General features: G+C 38.2%; 2 protein-coding genes across 5 annotated transcripts; both read left to right on the top strand.

The window, feature by feature from the left end:
• The first annotated feature begins 833 nt into the window (after positions 1–833).
• Positions 834–5,562, top strand: LOC123967249 (fucolectin-1-like). 2 transcript variants are annotated; one of them, XM_046043305.1, is made up of 7 exons: positions 834–857; positions 1,076–1,190; positions 1,859–1,926; positions 2,876–3,161; positions 3,689–3,843; positions 4,101–4,380; positions 4,610–5,562. In XM_046043305.1, exons 3-7 carry the CDS (start codon positions 1,863–1,865, stop codon positions 4,758–4,760), a joined length of 936 nt encoding a protein of 311 aa, XP_045899261.1. In that variant the 5' UTR covers positions 834–857; positions 1,076–1,190; positions 1,859–1,862; the 3' UTR covers positions 4,761–5,562. The 2 variants fall into 2 exon arrangements, with proteins under 2 accessions (XP_045899261.1, XP_045899262.1); XM_046043306.1 differs by lacking the exons at positions 834–857; positions 1,076–1,190 and having other exon boundaries at positions 1,824–1,926.
• A 9,469-nt stretch (positions 5,563–15,031) lies between these two features.
• Positions 15,032–21,489, top strand: LOC123967250 (fucolectin-7-like). 3 transcript variants are annotated; one of them, XM_046043308.1, is made up of 6 exons: positions 15,032–15,117; positions 16,135–16,196; positions 16,847–17,132; positions 18,528–18,682; positions 19,110–19,389; positions 21,023–21,489. In XM_046043308.1, the coding sequence occupies exons 2-6, from the start codon at positions 16,136–16,138 to the stop codon at positions 21,171–21,173; spliced, it is 933 nt and encodes a 310-aa protein (XP_045899264.1). In that variant the 5' UTR covers positions 15,032–15,117; position 16,135; the 3' UTR covers positions 21,174–21,489. The 3 variants fall into 3 exon arrangements, with proteins under 3 accessions (XP_045899264.1, XP_045899265.1, XP_045899266.1); XM_046043309.1 differs by having other exon boundaries at positions 15,075–15,161; XM_046043310.1 differs by lacking the exon at positions 15,032–15,117 and adding an exon at positions 15,139–15,157.
• The last annotated feature ends 4,522 nt before the right edge of the window (positions 21,490–26,011 follow it).

The following is a 26,011-nucleotide window of genomic DNA, read 5'->3' as shown; positions in this document are numbered from 1 at the left end:
ATTGTTTTTGCATATGTACACACCGACTCAACATTAATCTTAGTGACCTCCGATTGGCGTAACCGGGAGTCATTACCGCCGAGGTGAATAACAATCTTACTGTATTTACGTTTATCCTTAGCCAGCAGTTTCAAATAAGACTCAATGTCGCCCGCTCTGGCCCCAGGGATTGTGGGTGGGGAAAATCTGACGTGAACAGGTTGGTGGTGACCCCTGAATGCTTTGAATGCTTACAACTATTCCACCTTAGGACAGTCACACAACCACCCTTTCCCGGCTGCTCAGGAGATGCGGGACAGCAACCACAGGCCCAACTTTTTTGAAATATGTTGCTGATATGAAATTCAAAATGGCATTTAATTTTCCAAAAACTATGAAATTTGTAAATTGGATATTGCACACACTGAACAACAGTGTATAACCTCAGGTACAGTTATATAATGACAGTTGATGAGTTTTATACCATAATTCATTAAAGCAAGCCTAATGCACTCACTCCCATTGCAGCCAATATATTAATTTCAATCAGTTTTATATGATTATATTCATCCAAAACTCATGTCAGTCATCATCAATGTGTGCAAGAATCAAACACGTTTCACTGCTTCTGATTTCTGATTTGTTTAAAGGAAAACAAACAATGAAGTGTTTATATATATATATATATATATAATTGTGCGCCTATTCTTCACTACTTTGTCCCCACACTTCATTCACTTCAAGCTGTGCGTTATTATCCACCTGAAAGCTTTTCAGCTATATTGCTATTCTCTAATTTTACTGTTTTATCTCTCTGTTTATCTGACCAGGAAGTACAACTGTGTTGTTTGGGAATTGACTGTTAACAGAAAGTACAGGTGACATTTTTCAAAACAAGTCATAGTCTATAAAAGGAAATCACATAATTAAAGTGCATTTGTATATTGTTGCAATGTTCATTCAAGTAATGTTGTAATGTAACTAGAAACAAAAGCAATATTGCTCTGATCTACAAAAGAATGTTACATTTACCTTATGTGAGAGTGCTGCTTTGTTTGTTGGAGATGTTTGGTTTTTGTGCTCTATGCTTGGTCAGCTATAGCCGCAGCAGGTTTATGCCATCCCCTCTTCTCTGAAGTGGACAAAATCATCTCCATCATCAAAAAAGGATCCCCAGAGTCATTTCTTCATGAGACAAACCAATACACCTGGTAATACTGCCTGCATGGTCACTACAAAGGGAAAAAGCAGTAAAATTGTACAGTTAGAGAAATATAGAATTTAGCACACTACTGCAAATTCTTAGGAGATAGTTGAAGTGGCAATAAAGCATTGAATGATAAATCTACAATTAGCACTAGACAAAAACAAAACAATCTGAAAAACGTCATAAAAAGTCGCGGATCCCTGATCTGCTTGATAGCAGAAATTAGCCTTATCATTTACAAGGAAAAAGACAAAGTCACCTGACAAAGTCATAAATAACAGCATGGGCCATGATAAGATGTGCACATAAATGTCCCTGTGTGGTTCATATCAAATCATATTCATCAACACAGAGCAAACAGAGGCTCCTCATCTTCTTCTGAGTTTATTTTGCAAGCCAAGGTATGTGGTTGTTGTTGAATAATCATGCTTTTAAATAGACAGTTTGGAGGGTTATTTTGATTTCCGATTGTTAAGGCTACACAGTTTAGTAGTTATTTGCCACCAGTCATTCATTTTATAATAGTGAGTTCATTTTGTTGCACTTTGGTTATCTAATTTCTGAAACATAGATTGTTGTATATCTGGGATAAATTTCACACAGTAATAATGTTGACAATGCTTATTTCTTCAATGTAAATCTATTGTTGACTCTATTCTCTGTCTCAACCAGAACAATGAAACACAGTTCAATCCTGCTTTTGCAGCTCCTTCTGGGGACGTGCTCGGCTCACGCCTATCGTAAGTGTGATCTGGCAATAAAAAGGTGGTGGAGCTGTAAACAGCAGCTCTCTGGTCTTCAGCTTCAACTCCCAGTCTTCGAGTAGTAGTAATGGGTCACTGCATGTTTGTCATTGTCATTGGTAAATGGTAGATGGTAAATTGAGGTACAATACAAAGCATACAGTTATGTTTAGTTATTTGTGTAGTGCAGTCAAGGTGACTGTTGTTAGTCAAATGATGGTCTTGACTATGGGATTTGGTGAAAACGTGGCCTTGTACAGCAAAGCATCTCAATTACTCCATTGCAACATCTGAAAAGTTTTCTACCAAACATCTTCAGCAGGAATTTTATGTTCTGAGTGAAAACCCTTAACTGACTATGATATGGAAAAAGGTCAATTGTTAGCAACTTATTCGTTGAGTCATTTATCTAAGCTTAAAGTAGCTAAAATCAAGATTTTCTATGATTACAATGTTTACACAACAGTGTGACAACAAGGTAACATTGTGAAAGAGTTCCTCGTAATGATGAACCTACAGACAATTATCATCTGAATCTGTACCTTTGTTTAGCTTTTGGGAGCTTGATAGTGAGTTTCAGCTCACTGTTTATCTGTCTGGCCTTCAACATTACTGTTCATAGTGTCGTTTTCAGCCACAGCAGGCAGCTGTTGTGAAACATCTCTCAGCAGGCAGACACAGTTAGAGACTAGCTGGTGAACATAGTGGAGAATTGAGCAGGTACAGAGCCAGATATTTTCCACAGGAGCTGATAGGGACCAAAAACAGAGCTTTGGACAGAAACACACAGCTCCAAATGAATGATAATATTGCTGTGTAACTGAAGGATGTGGAAATAATAGGCACCTGTGTGCCAACAAGTTTTCCATATCATCACTGTTGTGTTTCAGCAGCCTCAATTTTCCATTTTCCATGCCAACTGCATGCCAACGTGTCTTGTTCATAGAAAACGTGGCCTTGCGTGGAAAAGCGACCCAGTCAAACCGTTATGAGCACGCATTGGGATCTGCCTACAATGCTATTGATGGAAACCGTAATTCTAACTACCCAGCTGGATCGTGCACCCACACTATTGGACAGACCAACCCCTGGTGGAGAGTGGACCTGCTGGAGTCCTACATTGTCACTTCTGTCATCATCACCAACAGAGGAGACTGCTGTCCTGAAAGGCTCAACGGGGCAGAGATTCACATCGGCAACTCTTTACAAGACAATGGTGCTGCAAACCCAGTGTAAGTGAACGTTATGACTTATAGAATTTTTCATCAAACATAAGCCATATGTTTTCTGAGCTTGTAGATGATGGACTTAATGCTAGTTACACTCATTGAACATGTGGTGGCAAGTGATCTGTGAAATAGTGCCACTTCTCTGAAACAGACACCTCTAGTGCAGATGATGTATGTGTATAATTTAAAAACTCCAGCTGTACCAATGAAACTGTTTGTTGTTTACCTTGACCACATGTTTCTCAGTAAGGCAAGAAGCAGAATATGTAGCCTGGAACTAAAGTATCTTTAATTTATAACAAAAGAGTAAGAGAAAAAAAACCCTAAGAATTAAGTTTTTAATTGAAATGTAATGATATAATGTAATAATATCATGAAGTCATGAAATATGTCAGTTTGTTGGCAGAGTGGCAAAGTGTTCAGCATTATTTCTAACTTTACATTTCTTTATAGCCTACCTGTCACGGACTATTATATAACAATAATATAAAACAAAGTCTTGCACTGTTTCTTGTCTCTGTTTCTTTTAGGGTTGGTGTAATTCGTCATATTCCAGCAGGCAAATCTTTAGAAATTACTATTACCAGGCTTGTGGAGGGACGTTATGTAACTGTGATTGTACCTGGTTCAAGAAGGATCCTTACACTCTGCGAAGTCGAAGTCTACGGGTACCGTGCCCCAACTGGTGAGGCTAATGTGATTTTCGAGGAGATGCAGCTGCCTAATTTTCTATACAGCCATGGCGACACACACCAGAGTTTGAAATGCCTTTATTTGAATGAAGAAAACGGGCAAAATGCATGCACTTCCCGTTCCTAAAAGATGTCTTACTATTGGAGAGGGACACAATGTGCAAATAGTTCCAGGTTCAAGACAAACACAGATTCTGCAAAGAGCATCATGGAAAACTAGGTGATGTTTGCAATTGTGTCCTTTGTTCAGGAGAGAATCTGGCACTCCAAGGAAAAGCCACACAGTCATCACTGCATTCTATAGGCATTCCATATAATGCCATAGATGGGAATCGTGCCAGCAACTGGGAAGAGGCTTCTTGTTCTCACACAAGCAAAGAATTAAACCCCTGGTGGCGACTGGACCTGGGCAAAACCCATAAAGTGTTTTCTGTTAACATAACCAACTACAAAAGACATCCCTTGTTTATTAATGGAGCTGAAATCCGAATTGGAGATTCTCTTGAAAACAATGGCAACAACAATCCCAGGTACTTTACAATCATTAAATTAAAATACTACTATAACTAATAGTATGTGATTATATATATATATATATATATATATGTTATATTATATCTATATCTATTATATCTGTCATTGGATTTGTTTGGAGAACACATGTATGTTCAGTTTAACTTAGCAGCAACTTCCATTTAACAATCCATTTATTAAACTGACTATTCGATGAGTTAACAAAGTAATTTCTTCTTCTGCTAGGTGTGCGGTGATCTCAAGCATCACTGGAGGTTTCACCGCAAACTTCCCATGTAACGGAATGGATGGTCGCTATGTTAACATAGTCAATCCTGGAAGAACTGAATATCTGAGCTTGTGTGAGGTGGAGGTGTATGGCTCCAGACTGGATTAGGTCTGAGGACGTTTAAAATTAATAACAAGGCCATTTCACATTGCAGCTGATTTCATGATTCTCTTGGACAGACCCATGTCTTAATCACAGTTTATGTTTCACTTACATCATTAGAGACAGCAGTTACATGGTTTGAGCTGCATTAATACATTTTACCACTAGGTGGAAGAAGAACTCCAAAACAAGCTTTTGGAGTCATTTTGTGTTTGCTTGATGAAGCACATTTAACCTTCATCTCCTTTTAGCTTTGTTTGGTGTCCATGACTTAGAAAAATATCTGGTTCTTTAGCAACTAGATGTTCCACTTTAATCATCAACTAGTTGCTAGTCATCTGCTTAGAGCTGGAAGCATGCAGTGAGTTTTCACTGAAAACGGCTGCCTGTAGTTGTAGAGCTGAGAGAAAAAAAAATATAGACAAACAAGAAGACTGTGGTTTTCTGTTTTGACACCCTGTACATTACACATAATAATATTACTGTAAATAAGATTAGGTTATGCTAGAACTAAGTTGTAAGACGCATTGTCCAACCAGAAATCAAAAGTATTTATATTTGTTCCGAACTATCACACCCGAAGGTTGAAAAGCTTAAAAGTTTAAATATAGAGATAACACATTTTCAGACTGTCTATCCTAAAAGACATTCATAGTACTACACTTTGTTGAAAGAGACAGAAAGGTTTTTCATAACATGTCAAAATACTTTCTGTGAAAAAGATTATTAAAACTGATACCAAAACATAAACCCCCCTCAGTATCGTCAAATTAGTAATAGATAGTCTTGGATAGGGTTTGGGGTTATAGACTTACAGTAAAGGTACATGAATTATCATGAATTCATGCATTAATTCATGCATTAATATATCATAAATAATCAGGAACTAGCAGGAGTTCACAGTCTTTCATTCATGACTTCATGGATGAACAACACATTAATTAAAACATTAACTAAGATGAGTACATGATCATTAATTATGATTTATTAAGCATGATCATGATGTTTTCTTTGTTCGTGAAAAAAAACTGGTCTTAAATATCCATTGTGGGTACAGTTAAAAATTATAGTACAGGAGTCATTGTGAATTCCTGCAGGATAAAGCATGAATTCATGCATGTAAGACTTAAATTATTACAAGAATCCACATTACCTTGAAGAGTATATCAATTAAAGTGAGATTTGTGTCTCATATATATCATGATCTCTGAGTTAATATGCATGTTCATGTCTAGTAGCCTGCAGGTAAACTGGCAGACCCCAAAAGTGGAAAATCACAACACATAGCACTGCTTTTCTGTTGGCATCCAAACACCTTGGTCATCATTAACTAAGCATTACCTTCCCATGACTTCATCGTGCTTGTGGCCCCTAAACTAAAGTGGTGAATTGTTCCTTTTGAAACACTGATGAACAATGTGTTATTAATGATAGCATAATCCTGAAATTACATGAATATGAACATCAAAGTTCAAACGTATACACACAATGTACTGTAGACACAAAATTACTTTGATAATCTTTGCTTTATTTATTCTTAAAACAGTACAAGGAAGTGATATCAACAGCAATGCCTGGTAAAGCAGATAAGGAATTTTGTGCATGTACATGAACTTTAGTGCCTTAAAACACCTCACAAAACCATAAAGCTGTTAAAAGGTTTTACAAAAAATGCTGAAAAAATGTTTCACAAACAGCCTGGTATCTTCTTTTGAGGTAAGGAGCTGACTTTTAAAGTCAAAATGCTTCTGATGTGGACTATGAGCTATTTAATGCTGCAAGACTTGAAAAAAAAAACAATAACTAAAGAAATCAATGGCACAAACACATGGCTGCATAAACACATAGCACATCCAAACTACCTGCTTAGTTTTTATAAATATCTAGTAAGGATCCATCATCCTTTTTCTTTAGGATAGCTGCCTTACATGAAATTAGTTACAGTTAACAGGGAAACTGGAGCTGAATGTCCTTCAATAAACGTGAAAAAAAAAGTGTTCCTCTCTTGTGCTTGTTACCAAGCCAGTAGGTCCATTCTATGACTGCAAGATGCTTTCAAAAGCTTGGCATTTCGGTTTCCCCTCAATCGCCAAATTGTTGATTTGTATGTTAACCATGCCCTCTCCAAGTGCTGAGTGTGAGCTCCACTAACAGGATCAACAAACCACCTTGAATGATTCACAGTGAAATGCCTGTAGCCCAAACTGGTGAGAGCACCCCTATATGCCCTCCACTCATCACTAAGGATTAAGGTCCCAGGGCGCACATGCTTCACCACTAATGGAATCAGATGGCGGCGGGACCTCTTCTTGACCAACCTCAGAATAGGTCTTCGATGCTTTTCTTTCAGCCGCCCGCTCACAGAGCCCTCTGCTCCCGCCGTCACACAGACCGCTGCAGCAACAACGGCAGAGGAAAACACAGCTGGAAGGTTTTCATACCGCTTGTCCAAATAATAATATATTTAAGTAATATCTCTCTCTCTTTCTCGCTCTCTGTATATTATATATATATATATATACAAATAATGTAAATGTAAACAGATTTGAGTTAACAAATAGGAAGCCAGGGCTGATACTGTTACACATTCTAACAGCAGAATGCAGCACAAACAAAACAAGATAGTGCCTACCTTTCGTTTGTGGCGGAAGTGACTCTCATCGATGACAACGAACTCTGTTTCATCTCCAAGGCGTTGTCCTTCTTCATTTTTGTATTGCCTCATTGCATGTCTGCACACTCTTCTTACACAGGATGACATCTTTGAAAGTGTTGCTGAGCTTTTAGCTATGCCATCGGTCTTCACATCAACCTGCCTCATTCGCAAGCCTTGAGAAAACCTGACAAAAAAGCAAATTTACCTGAATGTGAAACATTTACTGAAATTACAGCATGTATTAAGTCTGTCATTGACTACGAACCTTAAGGTTCACTGCCAGAGCCAACCCTCCACTCCTCTGCTTACCAGTTTTACTGCTCATGCTATTTAGTTAGTTCCAAAGCATTCCAAAACTGTATATGTATGTATGAAGTTTGTGTTTTGTATGGCACTACAGTAAGGTACAGGTAAAATATTACAATTGCTTTAGATCTGAATGTATGATCTGGATTACCTGTAAATAAATTTCATCCATGAAAATAGGCTGCATCTTGAGTTCTCAAAGATTGATCCTGATTTGACTGTCTTCGTGGGTTTTTTGCCTTTGTGACTCTTATGTCGGCATACCCTTAAGGAAACAAAAAAAATTACTTTGAATATTTTTATATAATTATGTATGGCCTAAAAAATCTAAGAAGAAAAAGAAAATTGCATTTAGCAAATATAAATTCATTATGAAATGGTATACAACTTAATGCACATAACTTCCCACCTGAGTTGCCTTTCTTCTTTAACTTCATCTTGTTCTGACACAACCTGCACCTTATTTTGTTTTTCAACAGCTTCTTTTTCTGTAGCCATTTAATTAACTTGACAGTCCTCCTCTTGGTTGGCTTTCCCTCCGTTAAAGACAGTATTTTATTTGCTAAATGCATGAATTTACGTCAGATCGCTTAATTTTAAACTACCACATGTAACTCCTGCTTGCGTCTTTGGCGCACAAACGTGTTTACGGAAGCGTGGCTCTGAGTGTGTCAAAAAGTGTTCGTCCGCCGAAAACTGATGTCGTCCACGGGAGCGCGCAGCATGTTAAAACTTAATGGCCCAGTTCCTTTACATCTACAGCTGCTTTTATCTGTATCAACCAAATACATACAAGTACAATTACCTGTGTATCCGTGGTAATAGCAAAGGTATGTCTTTGTAAAACTTGCGCACATGTTGCGCGCTCTCGCGGACAGCAATTACTTTTCGCAAAGGATCAATTTTTGGTCATGCCACTGCCTGGGAGCAATTGCATTTGTTACCGTTACCCACCACCCACTGCCGTCACGTGATTTGGTATATATCAATCATTGTTCCCAAACAAAAACATTATAAAAGTCCTTAATGATAACAAACTATTATGGAGCCCGCTTTTCTCTGACGGAAATATCATACTTTGACAACACACTTGAAACCCAGGCCAGAGCTCCATGTGGAAATCATGCTGAGAACGAGAAAAACCTCTACAGTCTTACGACTTGAACCAGACCGCAATGTACAATAACAATAACATTATTTGCCAGCTTTCTAATGCCTGGTACCATTAGTTAAAATGAATAAACCTTTTAAATATTTAGGTTAGGCTCATTGTTATGTTATCTTTACCTTGTTCACTAACTTAACAGAACATTAATCCTGAGCATAGCTTGTCATACATATACATGTAGCTTGTATACCTAGTAATGTAGACAAGCTAACGTTACATCAGGTTAGCTATGGTGGTTTCGTACTATTTTGAAGTAGGCTAAGCATAAGTCATTCAATAACCAGAAAAACTGATTGGATTCTCTCCCTATATCCTTTTTTTTAAAGTCACAATAGTAATAATCCTAATGGGCAAAACCCCACTATTTAAATACTTGACATTATTGCCTGTGTGTGTGTGTGAGAGTGAGAGTGAGTAATACACAACATCATTGCAATCTTAGTCTGCAAATCTGAACAATAAAAGCATTGTAAGTCATTGATGCTTTATTTACGCTTGTATGTTGTTCCTAAAATTTGATAAACTTTGATAAAAGTGTCTGCCAAATGAATGAATGAGTAAATAAGTCATGCCTTCATGTTTACCATGATAATATAAAAGTTGAAATGTATAGATGACATTCTGTTGGGAGTAATACAAATTAATGTATCAGCAATGTTATTATATAAAATAGACTGTAAGTACTAGTTAATTGAGTAAGCTTAGGTTCACTTTATCCTAAAGCACTCTCTTTTTCCCCTTCACCAAAAACATGATTTTTCAGTGGTTATGAAGTGCTGTTTTGAAATTGTTCTCTTAAACTTGTCTATTCTTCCTCCCAGATCTGTCAGTGAAGCAGTATCCACAAGCTATGCTGAAGAAATCTCTAAGAACAAAGAAGGCTGAAAAAGGTACATTTAGTAAATAATTTTGTCTGTTTTTTTTCACCCCAAGCCCCAGTGTACATTTTTGGCATTCACTGTATTTTATTTTTTTAACACCCATAATTATATATTCAAAGAAATTACAAAAACACTGTCCCTTATAAGAATAAACATTCGGCTGAGAAAATGTTCCGACCATCATTGTAATAGTTGTATGTAATGCAGGAGCCTTCATCATTTGGCTTGTTTTATAGTGAACAATATAGTCTCTGTGACAGTGGTTGGATCTTCAGTTTATCCTCAACATATGTACAGCATTATCCGATAAGAAGAGGTGGTTGAATGTTTGATAGTAATGGTTGCTAATTTTGTACGTTATTCAAAATTTCCAGTGCCTCGGTCCTCACACAGTGAACTAAGTACATCTGTTGGAGATGTTGTAAGAGGTAAAGATTTTTAAACATGACAGTAAAAATACAGCTGTTTTGTCAAGCTGTTGACACTCAGCTTAGACATTAGCATACATTACTTGCTAAAAAGTACACCTTACAGTGTTTCCACCTTTGGGGAACCATGAACCTAAACCACAGACCTCTGCAGCAGAAAAGGCTAAAGAAACTGGTAAGAATATGTTTCACACTCAACTACATTTAACAAAATGCTGAAATATGTGATTGTAATTTCAATATTGCTTTTCATGTGTTTTTATGATTCTTTGATCACTTGCTATTTTAAGCTGTAAATGGATAGTTTCAATAGTTTAAAATAATATACATCTGCATAACACTATCTGATAATGAGGTCTTAATTGATTACAGGAGCACCCGCTCTGCAGACAGCTCTACAGGAGGCAAAGCAAACCATGGAAGGCCAAAAGAGAGAGATTGCCACCTTAAAAGACTGGGTTGATATGCTAACTGAAGAGCGAAATTTCCTGCGGGAGATGCTTAAAGAAGCTTATTTGAGGACATTACAGCTTTAATAATATTGATTGTCAAAACATCATTGCCAGATATAATCATTGTCAATAATTCCTATACTGTTTGATCTGACTGATTTTCACAGCTCTTGCAGTAAGAAGTGACAAGGAGGAGATGTGGCCATTACTACACCAGCTGTATGGCAGGCACCTGGAAAGAGGAAACAGGAGTCAGATACAACAGATTCCTCATCGTCTGAGTCATCAGATTCTGAGCCTGATTCTGATTCCTCTGAGGCCAAGAAGGTCAAGAAGAAGTTAAAGTCCCAGCCCAAAAAGGCCAAGAGGTACAGTATGCAGTGATGTGTACACAAATATATACAGTATTTACTTTGACAGTACATGTATTAATTTAGCTGACACTTTTATCCAAAGCGACTTACATATTGCTATATACATCAGAGGTCGCACGCCTCTGGAGCAACTAGGGGTTATGTGTCTTGCTCAGGGACACAATGGTGGATGGTTAACAGTGGGGGATTGAACCCAGGTATCTCACACCAAAGGCATGTGTCTTATCCACTGTACCATCACCAATTGGGCAGTATGTCTATAATGAATGTTAACACCTACACTTTTTGCTCTGGTCAATTCCACGGTACATCACATGTTCTTATTTCTGACAGAGCAAATTGCCAAAGAACATGCAGATTATTTAATTTCCACTCCCAGCTAACTGGTTTGGGATTGCTCCTAATATTGATTTTTTTGGTGAATCTCAGAAGAAAACCAAATCACCATTACTGCAGCGGTGATCCCTCTCCTAAGACGAGTTGTATGGCTCCTTTGTACCCAAATTTAATTTAATTTTAAGTCTGTTGTTTTTGTGTAAACCAAGTTAGAACAGAGACCTGTAAAAAGAAAAATGTGTTACAACTGCTGCAGGTCTATGGTATTTTGTTTATATTTGTTTGATGATTAAGCAATAGTAAAATTGTATGTAACTGTATTAGAGCACTATTACTAGGCTGTTTGATTTCATTGGATTAAACCTTTAACACTTTCTCTTGTCTTACAGTAAAAACCCCTGATGACTCCACTACAACATGGTGTTGGAAAAGATTAAAAAGGAACGCATCAGCAAAGCCGAGGCTTATGCAAGGCTTGGGGTTGATCAGAATACCATTGTGTCTCAGGCTCCAATTGCGGAACTTGCAGTGGCTAACCCAGATATGTTCAATACCTTGAGGTCCACCTTTAAAAGAAAGGACAGCCTGAAAAGGTTTGCCGAAACATGCAGGGTTTTTTGTGAGCAGGAGCCGACAGTTTCAGTTATCCTAAAGAAAAAGGATGATGGATCCTTACTAGATATTTATAAAAACTAAGCAGGTAGTTTGGATGTGCTATGTACTGCCATGTGTTTATGCAGCCATGTGTTTTGCTGTTGATTTCACTGCCTTGTACTGTTTTAAGAATAAATAAAGCAAAGATTATCAAAGTAATTTTGTGTCTACAGTACATTGTGTGTATACGTTTGAACTTTGATGTTCATATTCATGTAATTTCAGGATTATGCTATCATTAATAACACATTGTTCATCAGTGTTTCAAAAGGAACAATTCACCACTTTAGTTTAGGGGCCACAAGCACGATGAAGTCATGGGAAGGTAATGCTTAGTTAATGATGACCAAGGTGTTTGGATGCCAACAGAAAAGCAGTGCTATGTGTTGTGATTTTCCACTTTTGGGGTCTGCCAGTTTACCTGCAGGCTACTAGACATGAACATGCTTATTAACTCAGAGATCATGATATATATGAGACACAAATCTCATTTTAATTGATATACTCTTCAAGGTAATGTGGATTCTTGTAATAATTTAAGTCCTACATGCATGAATTCATGCTTTATCCTGCAGGAATTCACAATGACTCCTGTACTATAATTTTTAACTGTACCCACAATGGATATTTAAGACCAGTTTTTTTTCACGAACAAAGAAAACATCATGATCATGCTTAATAAATCATAATTAATGATCATGTACTCATCTTAGTTAATGTTTTAATTAATGTGTTGTTCATCCATGAAGTCATGAATGAAAGACTGTGAACTCCTGCTAGTTCCTGATGATTTATGAGATATTAATGCATGAAGTAATGCATAAATCATGCAAGAATTAATGCATGAATTCATGATAATTCAAGTTATTTTTTAAATAAACCACTTTATACATAGATTTCATTTAAAACATGGTGACAGGGACAATGATGTTGTGAAAGTATATGCATGATTTTGAACAAACATTTGTATTTGTTTGGATGATACTTTATTTTACTGAGTTGTTTTTTTGACTGAGTTGAAGATTTACATGTCTAATACTGAGCATTTCTTGCCTGCAGATGAATATTAAATCACCTTTGCTGAAATAAATTGAAAGTATAAAAATGGCCTGCCAAGCTTTTGTTTCCATTTAAGCCCTATTCCTCATCCCTCGTGGAACAGTTTGTAAAAGGTATTATCTACTAAGCTTCTTCTGCTGTTGTTGTTTCTAATATTTCTGTTATGAAATATGTTTGAATCATAGAAGACTAAGCAAAGGGCCTCCTCGCTGTTGTATACTACTTAACACAGAGACATGTCAAGTGGTATCTCCTCATCTAACTTGACAAGTAAGCAAATCTGCATAGCTACCAAAATGTCTAAAGACCGCTTTAACTACAAAGGAATTGGTTTGTACAACATTCACAACTTTTGACAAGTAGTTCTGATGGAGAATATTCCTTTCAGCTGACTCTTACTAGTCAAATGGACCTAGTCATGGGTTAAACTGATGACAAACATATTTTTGTATTATGGGCCATAATCTCAATAAGCACATATTAAATTACACAACACGTTAATATTCAAAGTTAGAGATTACATTAAATTAAATTTTAAAACATTTAAATTTATTAATTTAGCTGATGCTGTTATCCAAAGCGAATTGCTATATTTGACAGAGGTTGCACATCTGTGGCGCAACTAGGGGTTAAGTGTCTTGCTCAGTGGCACATTGGTGGATGTATCACAGTGGGGAATTGAAGCCGGGTCTCTCGCATCAAAGGTATGTGTCTGATCCACTGCACTTATCCACTGCTCCATCACCACCCCTGTGTTGTAATACCACAAGAGAAGAAAGTGAGGCACTGCGTCCCCCGCCAAAATACAAATAAATTGGAGAAGATTGGATGCATTTGTGTGTTTTCAGAGCGCAAAATAGAGAAGTAAAAGGAGCAGTTGAAATGTTGAAACACCTAAAAATTGAAGTGATGCACACATGAATGAGAGAAGTTCCAGGGATAGGGAACATTGCGCAAAGTAGAAATCTGCAACTAAGCATTTTTAGCATTAACGGTTGCCGTCATTATTTTTTGTTATAATCAGGGGTCATAGTCTATACGTGAGTGCACCTCAATTTTACTGTCAGGGATGCCCACAATGTGCACACTGCACACTTGCTTCAACCAGGTCAAAGGAATATAGAGAAAGGCTTACACTGTTTTCTCTCACATGTTGGTTACGACCTTTCCAAAATCACACAGACGTCTTTACTGTATGATACACTTGTGTGTTTGAAATTACGCAGTTAAATCAAACATCTGTGCTTGTCTGAACTGAAGTGGTTGGTTACAACTCAGGTCATCATGTAACTATACTTTTCAGACAAATAGTATGAGTACTATAAGTATAAAGTAGCAGAAAATAGAAATACCCAGGTAAAGTAAAAGTACATAAAATTGTACTTTCGTACATTATTTAAGTGAATGTACTTTGCACATTTGTGTTGCTAATTGTTAATCTTTGTTGTTGTATATTTTTATATTGTCAATTTATATATTTATGTACACAATATTCTCTTCAGTTGCAATACATCTGCACATGTAAATATCTGCGACTTTGTTCTTTCTCTGCAAATAGTTGTATTATTTTTCTCCATTCTTTATTATTCTTATGTTAAGTTGCATTGTCTATTCCATATTTCCATATTTCTACATTTATTTATGTCAACTGCATGTTTGTTTACGTGTGCCACCTTATCACTAAAGCAAATTCCTCTTATGTGTAAAACACTACTTGGCAATAAAGCTCTTTCTGATTCTGATTGTGATCAAAGTCTATCTACGCTACCAGTGGAGTCTTGAGCCAGCATTATCGGTAAGAAATTTGTGAGTATTGTGTGATCTTTGGCATACTTGTCGGCATGTACTTTGGTAACCTCTGTGTATGGGAGTGAACCTAAAGTGATTGGATGATGTTGAAGATGAATATGATCTGATTTCTGATGATTGGTTCAACTGATGTTGAAGTGAAGAACGAGATGCATATAAAGAGCACAGAAATGGTTTAGTTTTTAGGGGTTTGGAAGATTTTTTCTTTTTTCTTAAATCATCAGAAGAAAGCTCTGTGGGGTAACACATTTTGTTTCTTTTACTGCACCAGATAATTTCAGTAGGTCAGTTTCTGTGTATCCTGCTCTCTTAACCTGCTTTTCACTGCCTGAGCATATGTAACTTTGCAAAAGATTTCTGATATAGCATGTAGATACTGTATGTCCCTCTGCTGCACAAGGAAGCAAATAATAATATTCTAATAATTTGAATCGTAATCCTAATTTTGAAATATAACCTTTACTGAATACTTAATGCTGAAATCAAACTGATTTTCTATCATTGAACTTCTTTTTCAAATTTGCCTAGAGCAGGTCATTTCATTTAATGCAAATTAGAAAACTTGATTTTAAGATTGTTTTTCAAGTTCAGAAATTCAGATCAGATAGAAACTAAAATTATCCAATACTGGAAACTATAAAACTATTTAAGTTGGTCAACTACAATTTGTTAAAATCTGATCTAAAAATCAAGTCAGGTCAAAAAATCAGGTTGCTTAAATTGGATTATTGAAATTGAAAAGAATTGCTCCTTGACATTGAAGCTACCCAGGAAACTTTTTCCACTCATCAAATCAAACACTTACTATATATCCTGACTGATATGATCAATTCCATCTAGGCTCGATTGCTAAGTCTGAATCATCCATTTTTTAAACTTTGAGTAGGAATTTAATAATAAATTTAAATAATCAAGTTTGAGTAATTTTATTAGAGTTTTTTGTGAGCCCTAAAAATAGTTTTTCTATTTTTCAATGTATTTGAGGGTAACAGAAAAACAACAAAACACAATTCAGTTCCACCAACATACCTAAATTATTTTATTGTAACCCAGCAAATTTCTGATGGGTAGGCCATCAATGTGTGATTTTGTGCAAATGTGTAAATAAGAGGGCTTTGTTTGTCATTTCTATTTTTATGTTTTTGTGTGAGCTATTTTCACTGGTTTGAAGTGTTTTTACACCAAGTTTTCAGGGGCTTAAATTGTTTTTGCCATATTTAAATTGGTCCATTAATAAATCTCATCTGTCTCAACCAGAATGATGAAACTCAGAGTGTTCCTTGGGCTGCTCCTCATGGAGATGTGTTCAGCCTTGTATGGTAAGTATCATCTGAGCACACGTGTGAACTCTGAATAACATTTGTCTATCAATCCTAACGCCTAACCCAATTCATATGTAGTATTATAGTTACACAGTATCAGCAGACTAACTTCCCCTTTTCTGAAAACTTGTCTGCAAAATCTTTCTGTGGGATTATTGTAATGAGTAAAACATTTACTTACTGTGGTGGCCTTGAGACACACTTTAATCAAAGGTGTTTAGGAAAATTAACTTTAATGGTTTAAGTTTATTTCACTTTTAACATTCTGATTGCATCATTCAGATATTTTGGTAGATATTTGCTTTACATATAGTGTACACAAAATGTACATATTGTTCAGTGTTCATGCATGTGACCTACAATCATTGCAACGACTTGCATGCCCATGCATTGTTTATCAATTGTATTTACTGTCCGCTGGAAATGACCTTTTGCGACTTATTTTTTTTTCTTCTCAGCAGCAGCATTTCTGATTGTTTTCTGCACTTTGTGTTTTGTCGATTTGAATGTGCTTTCTTTAGTTACAGTGCAGTTAGCTCTCAGGACCAGTAAAATAATCAGTTGAGGCACTGATTTGAGCTCAACAATTCACAAACAATCTGCCTTTATATGTGTTATATTATGTATTTCAACTGTCTTCTCCATAGAAAATGTGGCCTTGCGTGGAAAAGCGACCCAGTCAAAACGCTATGTGCACGCATTTGGTGCTGCCTATAATGCTATTGATGGAAACCGTGAATCTGTCTTCGATCATGGATCATGTACCCACACTGCTGAAGAGACCAACCCCTGGTGGAGAGTCGACCTCCTGGAGTCCTACATTGTCACCTCCATCACCATCACCAACAGAGGAGACTGCTGTGAACACAGGATCGATGGGCTGCAGATCCGCATAGGCAACTCTATAATAGACAAAGGCTTAAAAAACCCGTTGTGAGTGAATAAGAAAACATTGTTACTTTAATTTTGCCTAATTAATTAAGTTTAGTTCATAGGTTTGAATGAGCGCCTTGCCCATTTCCACCTCTGATTCTCCTGCTAAAGGGTGCAGTTGAAACAGGAAAGGTTGCTGCTGATTTGAATAATTGATCGGTGCAAAATCTGTGTGTGTGGGCACTAAAAATTGTTTTATATATCACAACACATGCAGTTAGCCAGCCCACAGAGCCGACAGTGGTAACCATAGCTTAGGCCCATCAGCACTCCGTAAATGTCAGTCAGCGGTTGTTATGGGAACCACCCACCGATAGGCTTGAAACTTAGATACTGTTTGCACAAATATGTCCAAAAATTATTTGTATTCTCTTTTAAAAATTTAAAACTATACACAAATTGAGGAGAACCCGGATTTTCAGTTTGATTTTAAAGGTACAATGTGTACAAGATTTGGCCAGAATTATAAAAAACCCTAACATTTTCAATAGAATGTGAAGATGTTACAGCTCCAATGTTATGTCAAAGACTTCCTTGTATTGTGTTGCAGAGATATCTACTGAAGTTAGCATGCTAATAAGTAAGGTACTGCCTGTCCTGTGTTGTTACATTAATTTAGCTGACGCTTTATCAAAAGCAACTTACAATTGCTATAAATGTCAGATGTTGCATGCCTCTGGAGCAACTAGGGGTTAAGTGTCTTCCTCAGGGACACAATGGGGAACGGAACCCGGGTCTCTCACACCAAAGGCACGCATCTTATCCACTGCTCCATCACCACCCCCTTGTTGGACTACTGCCCCGTGTTGTAATACCACTTGTGTCACAAGAGACGATAGTGAGGCACTGTAGCGTCCAGTCTGCTCTCAGTTCAACATAAAACGATGGAGAAGTAGAGCTGCCCCTAGGGTTTGTTAAGCTGAACACTTTGGAGATAAGTCTGGCTATGCAAGACTAAGTTGAAGGTAATTTACAGCCCCCAGTTAGACAGATTGTAAGGAACCAGTATTAGACCAAATGAAAAAATGTCCATTAGTTCACCATGTTGTAACCACTTGGCATCACAAGATGAGGCAAGATTGGAAGTTTGGACAGTCCTCAAAACATTTTTGAGGTTTAACATTGCAAGGTTTAATACACTAACTGTTTAAATAATACATAATCTTGAACAGTGCAATCACTGTGATTAGAAAAGATGCAATTCTTGCACAGCAGTGCCTCAAATTTATTTTTGCATGTGGGCAGAAATTACACATTGGACCTTTAAAGAATCAAACCTTCAACCTGTCTCAATAAGCCTGTTTCTTTAATCTTCACGTTACCAGTGTTCCCTTAAGGCTGCCTGTATAAAATGTGATTTGTGTGCTTCTTTCTTTCTCTCTCTCTCTCTGTTAGGGTTGGTACAATTGCTAAAATTGGCGCAGCTGAATCGTTCAGTCTGCCTTTCTCTGATCGTGTGGAGGGACGTTATGTGACTTTGGTTCTACCTGGTTCGGGAAAGTACCTTACACTCTGTGAAGTGGAAGTCTATGGGTACCGTGCCCCAACTGGTGAGAAATTTACCTATTGCATGAATACATCTAAACAATATGCAGTAATTTTCATCATATACCACACTGTGGTATAACCTAAACACAGAAACATATGATAAATTTTTTATGTTATGAAGTGAATGCACTTTCAAGCTATTTGTACTGAAGAAACTTTGGTAAGAAGTGTTTTATAAGTGGTGGTTAGTTATACTTATCCTGCATCCCACATTATGACTGTGAATGAAATCACATTTTCTCAATGAGTCACAGGAGAAATGAAATTGAACATTGCAAGAAAAATCAGCATTTTGTTCAAATGACATATCAGAAGTCATACATGAAGTGCATTTAATAAAACCTACAAATTGTTGCGGTTGTTTTTAATGATAAGCGCAAAGGCGTCCATATGTCAATGGTCATTTGAGTAACTGTGTTCTTCTTGCAGGAGAGAACCTGGCACTCCAAGGAAAAGCCATACAGTCTTCATTGTATTCCATGGGCGCTGCAAATAATGCCATAGATGGGAATCCAAGCAGCAAGTGGGAAGACAGCTCCTGCAGTCACACTAACAACGACATCAGCCCCTGGTGGCGACTGGATCTGCGCAAAACCCATAAAGTGTTTTCTGTTAAGATAACTAACATAGATTCAAACCCAGAACGACTCGATGGAGCTGAGATACGAATTGGAGATTCCCTTGCAAACAATGGCAACGACAATACCAGGTAGTTTACAGACTGTTCATTTAAAGAACCTGTTTTTTTTATTTACATCTATTAATACATTTGTGCAGTAATTCAGCACAACCTCTTTTACAGCTGCTCTTATAAATATTTTAAACCATTTTAGTGGTTGGTCCACTGCTTTGGTCCAGATTGAAATATTATGTGAAATGTTTTACAGATCAAAAGTTCACTTTCCACTCAGGATGAATTGTAATAATTTCAATTAGGCCAATACTTTATGACCAAATACCAGCAAACTAATGTCATTCCTATCATTTTTAGCAGTACTTTGTTAGCATTCTAACATTCGTTACGTCCTGCAACTTATCTATTTTTATCTCACTGCTCTTACAGCGCAGTGACAGCTTTTGTCAGTCAAAAAACTCCTGATAAACACGGTGTATGCTACCTGCCTAGCACCAAACAGCAAACAGACAAGTTAGTGACTAGCTGGTTAACACAGTGGAGCGTTTAGCACAGGGCCGGCCCGTGGCATAGGCGACTTAGGCAGTTGCCTAGAATGCAAATTGTCAAGAGGGAGCCGCAAGAGAAAGTTTTCAACTCGGCGTGAATCAACTCTGTCCACTGATGCGACACCAGCGTACGCAATGATGGTAACCAAGTGCACCTCACGCTGTGAGCAGCTGTGAGTCGCAGCCAGATTGTGCCATAGTGATAATGTAGCTGGTAGTTTTGCAACATAAAAATGTAATAACTGAGGTGCAAACTTGATCTGTTTGGGACTGTGAGCTGCCGTTTGTCGGAGGTGCTGATGTTAACATTTGTGTGGATTTGAGGTGAGATTTCTGCCTGATCCCAAGTGTTTTCATTTAGTTACGATTTCTTCCTGCTTGTCTCAACCAGTTCTGTGTCTGCAAGACGTTGTGACTATTTCAGCCAAGCAATATCGGGGTCGTGGGGCGCCAATATAAAATCTCGCCTAGGGCTCCAACACTTTCAGGGACAACCCTAGTTTAGCAGCTATAGGCAGATATCGGAGTTGGTGGAGACTGAAACAGAGCGTCATTGGGTGGCTATAAACACAACTCAAAATCAATGAAAAGAAAAATGTTTGCTAGCATGTTTGCCACAACAACTTTATAAGGTGATAATATTTAGGCGATATGTTGAATTTCCTGATTGTTGTGCCATGTGGTCAAAAATAAATTACTGCAGATTTAAGAAAAACATGTTCAAAACATCTTGTATCACAAAAACGCTTGAGGCCATTACTTACCAATCACATACAAAGCATTAATGGCTTAGCTCCAAGCTATATTTCTGACCTACTGCGGTCAAGGCTTCACAATTAGGTCGGCAGAAAACGCTCTTCTTGTATTCCAATGTTTGCAACCAAGGGTGACTTTGCTGTCATGGCACCTAAACTGTGAAAAAAAATATTGTTCACATTCTGTATTAAAACTGTACATCATTGCTTTTAACTGACTTTAGGAGTTTAACTGAGTTTAGATCTTCTGGACAATAGTATACAACATATTTTATCATTTTATCTAATTTATATGGTTTTACTTTTTAAAAGTATGATTTCATTACTGCTTCATACCCTTTGTTAAAGCAACAGATACCATCCTTTATTGGAGTTAACTAAAGTGATTTCTGCTTCTTCTGCCAGGTGTGCTGTGATCACAAGTATCCCGGCAGGCGGTGTTGCTGAATTCCAGTGTAACGGGATGGACGGTCGCTATGTTAACATTGTCATTCCAGAAAGAGAGGAGTTCCTGACTCTGTGTGAGGTGGAAGTGTACGGCTCCAGACTGGATTAGGCCTGACAAAGTTCAAAATGAATAACAGCGACATTTTGCTCTTATATGTACTCGTAGTAACTGGAACAATTTTCAATGTAGTCAGAAAAAACAAAACATGTAGTAACAAGTGGCATAATTTGTGTCTAAATTACTTCCTCTTGAATTCATTATCTCCTAGTATGACAGAGATTGCATTGTGGGATTTTTAGCAAGAAGTAGTGCACATGCTATGGACACCTGACTTTTGTTTCATTGTGTGTTTTTCAACCGCACTACTTAGAGTCTTGTCATTAAAACTGAAAAACAATGAAATCATTAAAACAGCCTGCTTTAACTGTTCTGCTCAAGGGAGTTTTCCTTGACATTGTCGCCAAGAGCTCGCTCTTTGTGGTAATTGTTGTGTTATTGTTGTTAATATTACAAAGACTATGGTCTAGACCTGCTCTACATGAAAAGTGCAATGAGATAATTCTGTCTAACTGTATAAATGAAATAGCATTGAATTAAAAACGATTCAAAATATATTCCACTATTTCCACTTTTCTAACCTGCCAGCATGTTTAATGCTGGCTGAGCAGTATTAGCGTGTGCTGTTGGTTTGACAATTAGTGAGGAAATATTCACTGAATTTAAAAAAAGGTTTACTGGATTAAAGTCAATTACTATTCCTTTAAATTTGAAGCTATAGTCATAGATCATGAAACAAGGGAAAACAGCGAGCCTGGCTTTCTACAAAGGTAACAAACTCAGCCTACCAACCATGGCCGTCACCAGCTATGAGGTCACCAAGGTCCAGACTTATTTATATGTAGACTATAGCCTGTCAATAAAAAATGTCTAATGAAAAACCCCTGATAACATAATATAACTTAAATTAAGGTTTTAGGACCATGTGGACACAGCTGATTACACTGTCCCAACCCTCATTTCAACTTGAAAAACTCTGCCGTTTGTGGGCAGAGTTTTGGGAGGTACTATTTACCTCGGAAAAGGGAATGAGATAAATACGTTATGTGAATTTTCAGGTGGGTGAAATAGTGTAAAGCATCTACCTATGAAGAGAGCCGCTCATTTACGCACAAGGCACAGCAGCTTAACTTCAAATTTAAATCTACCAACATGCCGACAGGATAGCTCAGAAGAACGTTAATTTATGTTCTGTGTTCTTCGTTGCAAATGGTCTCACACACAGTCCAGGTTCAGTAAAGCAGCCGTCCTCTAAAAGTCTTAACATGGATTTCAGAAGCGAAAGCTTCACGCCAATTCAGCTGCTACAGTCGTGACGAAACAAGTGCAAACAGCTGCCGACTTCAGCCCTAGCCGATCAGGAAACAGGCAGGTCAGGTGGAGGACTAGCAGCACTAGCGGGGCAGGACAGGAGGATGCTTCCCAGCCTGCAGCTAGCAGGCCGGGGAACAAACGGCCTGAGGCTAGCTGTCTGGGCATTAGTCGATTCTAGCCTAACGGACTGAGGAACCGTTGGCTGGGAGATCAGCTGAGGTGTGGAGGAAGTCAAACACCAACCCAGAAAAAAGTCTGCTGCTCCTGGCTGGTCATGTTTGAGATTGCGCAAAGCAGGAGAGAGCCCAAATGCACGACACTAAGAGCTGAGATACAGTTCCAGGATTCCAGGCAAGACAAATCTCACAGGCAGTGGAAACTGGCAACATCCAAAATGCAGACCAGGCAGTGCAGTACCTGGCTGAACACATGTGGTGTATAACATATGTGCATTTGACTCATAACAGTTTAGAATAGCACTGCAGCAGCTGGATAGAGGATTAGTGACCTTTTAAGGGGAGAGCAGTGATTAGTGTTTATGTAGGGACTGAACCCTTCTATGGTATCTAACAGATACCTAAACATATTCTATATAAGCTATGTTTGATGTACAGAGAGACAGAGTGGTCATCGGGCAGGGTCACTCTCCAAGCTGCTGCAGAGCTTGTAATTGATGCTGAACTCCTTGATGTAATAAACTTTTATGATCAAGAACAGTGTCAAGCAGATTTCTTCTCAACACATCATCGCAGCATTATTGTTCGGACACCACAGGGACACATCACAACAATGACCGGACAAGGACTGACTAGAAACACCAAACATATATACACCAGGGACTAACGAGCAGGGTGGGAGCAGCACAGGGATCAGGGCTAACGAGATAGGCAGACAGAGAGAACACCAGATAGAAACAGAATAAGACAAGAACTCAGGCCGGCACAGATCCAAACAGAGGCACAGGCAACTGACGCAAGGGAAGAAACATACAACAGACTTAAACTTAATCATACTGACAGACTACATGGAGAACAATTCAATTCAATTCAATTTTATTTATATAGCGCCAAATCACAACAACAGTTATCTCACAGCGCTTTTCATAAAAGAGCAGGTCTAGACCGTACTCTGTGATGATATTTACAGAAGCCCAACAGTTCCCACCAAGAGCAGCACTAGGTGACAGAGGCAAGGAAAAACTTCCTTTTAAGAGGCAGAAACCTTGAGCAGAACCATGGCTCAGGGTGGGCGGCCATCTGCCTCGACCGGTTGGGGTGAAGGAGAGAGAGGGAGAGAGAGAGAGAGAGAGAGAGGGGGAGAGAGAGAGAGGGCAGGAGAGGAACAGAGAGAAAAAGAGAGGGATGGAAGGAGAGAGAGGGGAGGGAGGCAGCCTACACAATATACACACAGAGGTACAGACAGTAAAGGTGATGTTGCTATAGACTAAATGAAAAATGGTACAGATATTTATCGTAGTGTTAATGGTAACAGACGTAATGTTAATGATTATAATAACAATAATAACAACAGGACTAGTATCAATAATTGTAGCAGAGGGTGTCGAGCAGGAACACGGGGGCAGCAACCACAGATCCAGACTCCACAGCTCCAGAGCCAGAAACACCTGCAGGAAGTGATAGGAGGAGAGAACGGGACGAGAAAGCACAAGACTACCGGAAAGGGGAGAAGTTGTGTTAGTAACACGCAATAATGGGATGAGGTTGCATACAGAGGGAGAGAAAGAAGAGGAGAGAGGAGCTCAGTGCATCATAGGAAATCCCCCGGCAGTCTAGGTCTATAGCAGCATAACTAAGGGATGGTTCAGGACTCACCTGAGCCAGCCCTAACTATAAGCTTTATCAAAGAGGAAAGTCTTAAGCCTACTCTTAAATGTGGAGATGGTGTCTGCCTCCTGAACCCAAACTGGAACCTGGTTCCACAGGAGAGGAGCTTGATAGCTGAGGGCATAGCTGAGGAACAGACTGAACTAATAACAGAACACAGAGCAGACATGGGCAAAAATAACAACCAATACAGAAGTACACAGACCAGGAGTAACACTAAGATATGAACTAAGACACAGAACTAAGTAGTAAGACAAAACAACCTCAGGACAGGATGTAGTTAGTGTGTTCTTCAAACAAATGCAGTGCTTTGCCCACCGTCCGGTTCAAGCCTTTACTGCAAGCTCGCATACACAAAGAAGAACAGAGCAAAATTCAGCTTGAAAGTATTTTAAATATGAGTATAATAAGATAAGTGTTTTTGCTGATAGTCCTCTTGTATGTAAGATTAGTTTGTGTGACTGTAGTGTATAACTTTGGATGTGTTTAGGTGTAATTTTGCTATGATTTACCGTAAATAAATTCTATTAAAGGTTCAGTATGTAATTTTTAGTGGCATCTAGTGGTGAGGATTGAGAATTGCAACCAGCGGTTCACAGTGCAAATGCTCCTCGTATGGTCCCAATTCCCAAGTTGTGAAGTCATTCTTCCGGCTTCAGTGTGTGTTCGTGTTCTCTTACGTTGGAATGTGGAATCAACATGGACACTACTACAAAGATTTGTTGGATTAGCTCTATCAGCTCACAGAGATCTAGTTCAGAGATTAATTAACTATAATAACATGGTTAAGGATGCGAGAACACACTATTTTTCTGAACTCATTACTACAAATAAACACAATCCCAGGTTTCTGTTTAAGACTGTGGATCAGCTGGTAAACCAAACCCCTCCTTGTGCCTCAGCTGGAAGTAATGATGACTGTGAATTGTTAATTGTAATCTTATTTTACCAATAAGGTGGTGTCAATCAGAGCCTCTATTACCCCCGCGGCCTCTTACTCAGAGGTTCCTCACCAGCAACAAGAGAGTTTTAACCAGTTTTATCCCATCGACTTGTCTGAGCTTTTAAAAACAGTATCACAAATGAGAGTGTCCTCCGGCCCACTTGATGTAATACCTACAAAATTTTTACTAAAAGTAATAGATTCTGTTGGGCCCCATTTGAGCAGCTCCCTATCTACTGGTTGTGTCCCTGATTCTTTTAAAACGGCTTGTGTGAACCCACTTTTAAAGAAACCTGGTTTAGATCCCTCCCTCCATCAAAATTTTAGACTAATTTCAAAACTGCCTTTTATTGCAAAGATTCTAGAAAGAATTGTGTCCAAACAGCTGCTCACTGTACTGGAAAATAACAAATTATTTGAAAAGTTTCAGTCTGGTTTTAGGAAGTACCACAGCACTGAGACTGCCCTGTTTAAAGTCACCAATGAGCTTTTAATGTCTGCTGATGAAGGTATGTGCTCAGTCCTGGTACTCCTGGACCTTAGCGCTGCTTTTGACACCATTGATCACAACATCATGTTAGACAGACTGAGGCACTGGGTGGGGATCTCTGGTACTGCCTTAGAATGGTTTTAATCCCACCTGTCAAATAGGAAGTTTTGCGTGTCTGTAAACAACTATGTCTTCATTCTGTCCAGTTAAATATGGTGTGCCTCAGGGGTCGGTCTTAGGACCCATTTTGTTTTCCTTGTATCTGCTTCACCTTGGCAAATCAAATACTGCCATCTGC

Source organism: Micropterus dolomieu, unplaced genomic scaffold (assembly GCF_021292245.1).
Source record: "Micropterus dolomieu isolate WLL.071019.BEF.003 ecotype Adirondacks unplaced genomic scaffold, ASM2129224v1 scaffold_185, whole genome shotgun sequence".
Taxonomy (NCBI): domain Eukaryota; kingdom Metazoa; phylum Chordata; class Actinopteri; order Centrarchiformes; family Centrarchidae; genus Micropterus; species Micropterus dolomieu.
The sequence above is the reverse complement of the archived record's forward strand: the minus strand, read 5'-3'. Positions and strand labels throughout refer to the sequence as shown.

Excerpts from the sequence above, each read along its gene's own strand:
- LOC123967249 (XM_046043305.1), top strand. The coding sequence starts at position 1,863 with ATGAAACACAGTTCAATCCTGCTTTTGCAGCTCCTTCTGGGGACGTGC. Across the intron at positions 1,927-2,875 it reads GTGCTCGGCTCACGCCTATC|AAAACGTGGCCTTGCGTGGA; the intron begins GTAAGTGTGATC and ends TCTTGTTCATAG. Across the intron at positions 3,162-3,688 it reads AATGGTGCTGCAAACCCAGT|GGTTGGTGTAATTCGTCATA; the intron begins GTAAGTGAACGT and ends TGTTTCTTTTAG.
- LOC123967250 (XM_046043308.1), top strand. The coding sequence starts at position 16,136 with ATGATGAAACTCAGAGTGTTCCTTGGGCTGCTCCTCATGGAGATGTGT. Across the intron at positions 16,197-16,846 it reads GATGTGTTCAGCCTTGTATG|AAAATGTGGCCTTGCGTGGA; the intron begins GTAAGTATCATC and ends TCTTCTCCATAG. Across the intron at positions 19,390-21,022 it reads AATGGCAACGACAATACCAG|GTGTGCTGTGATCACAAGTA; the intron begins GTAGTTTACAGA and ends TTCTTCTGCCAG.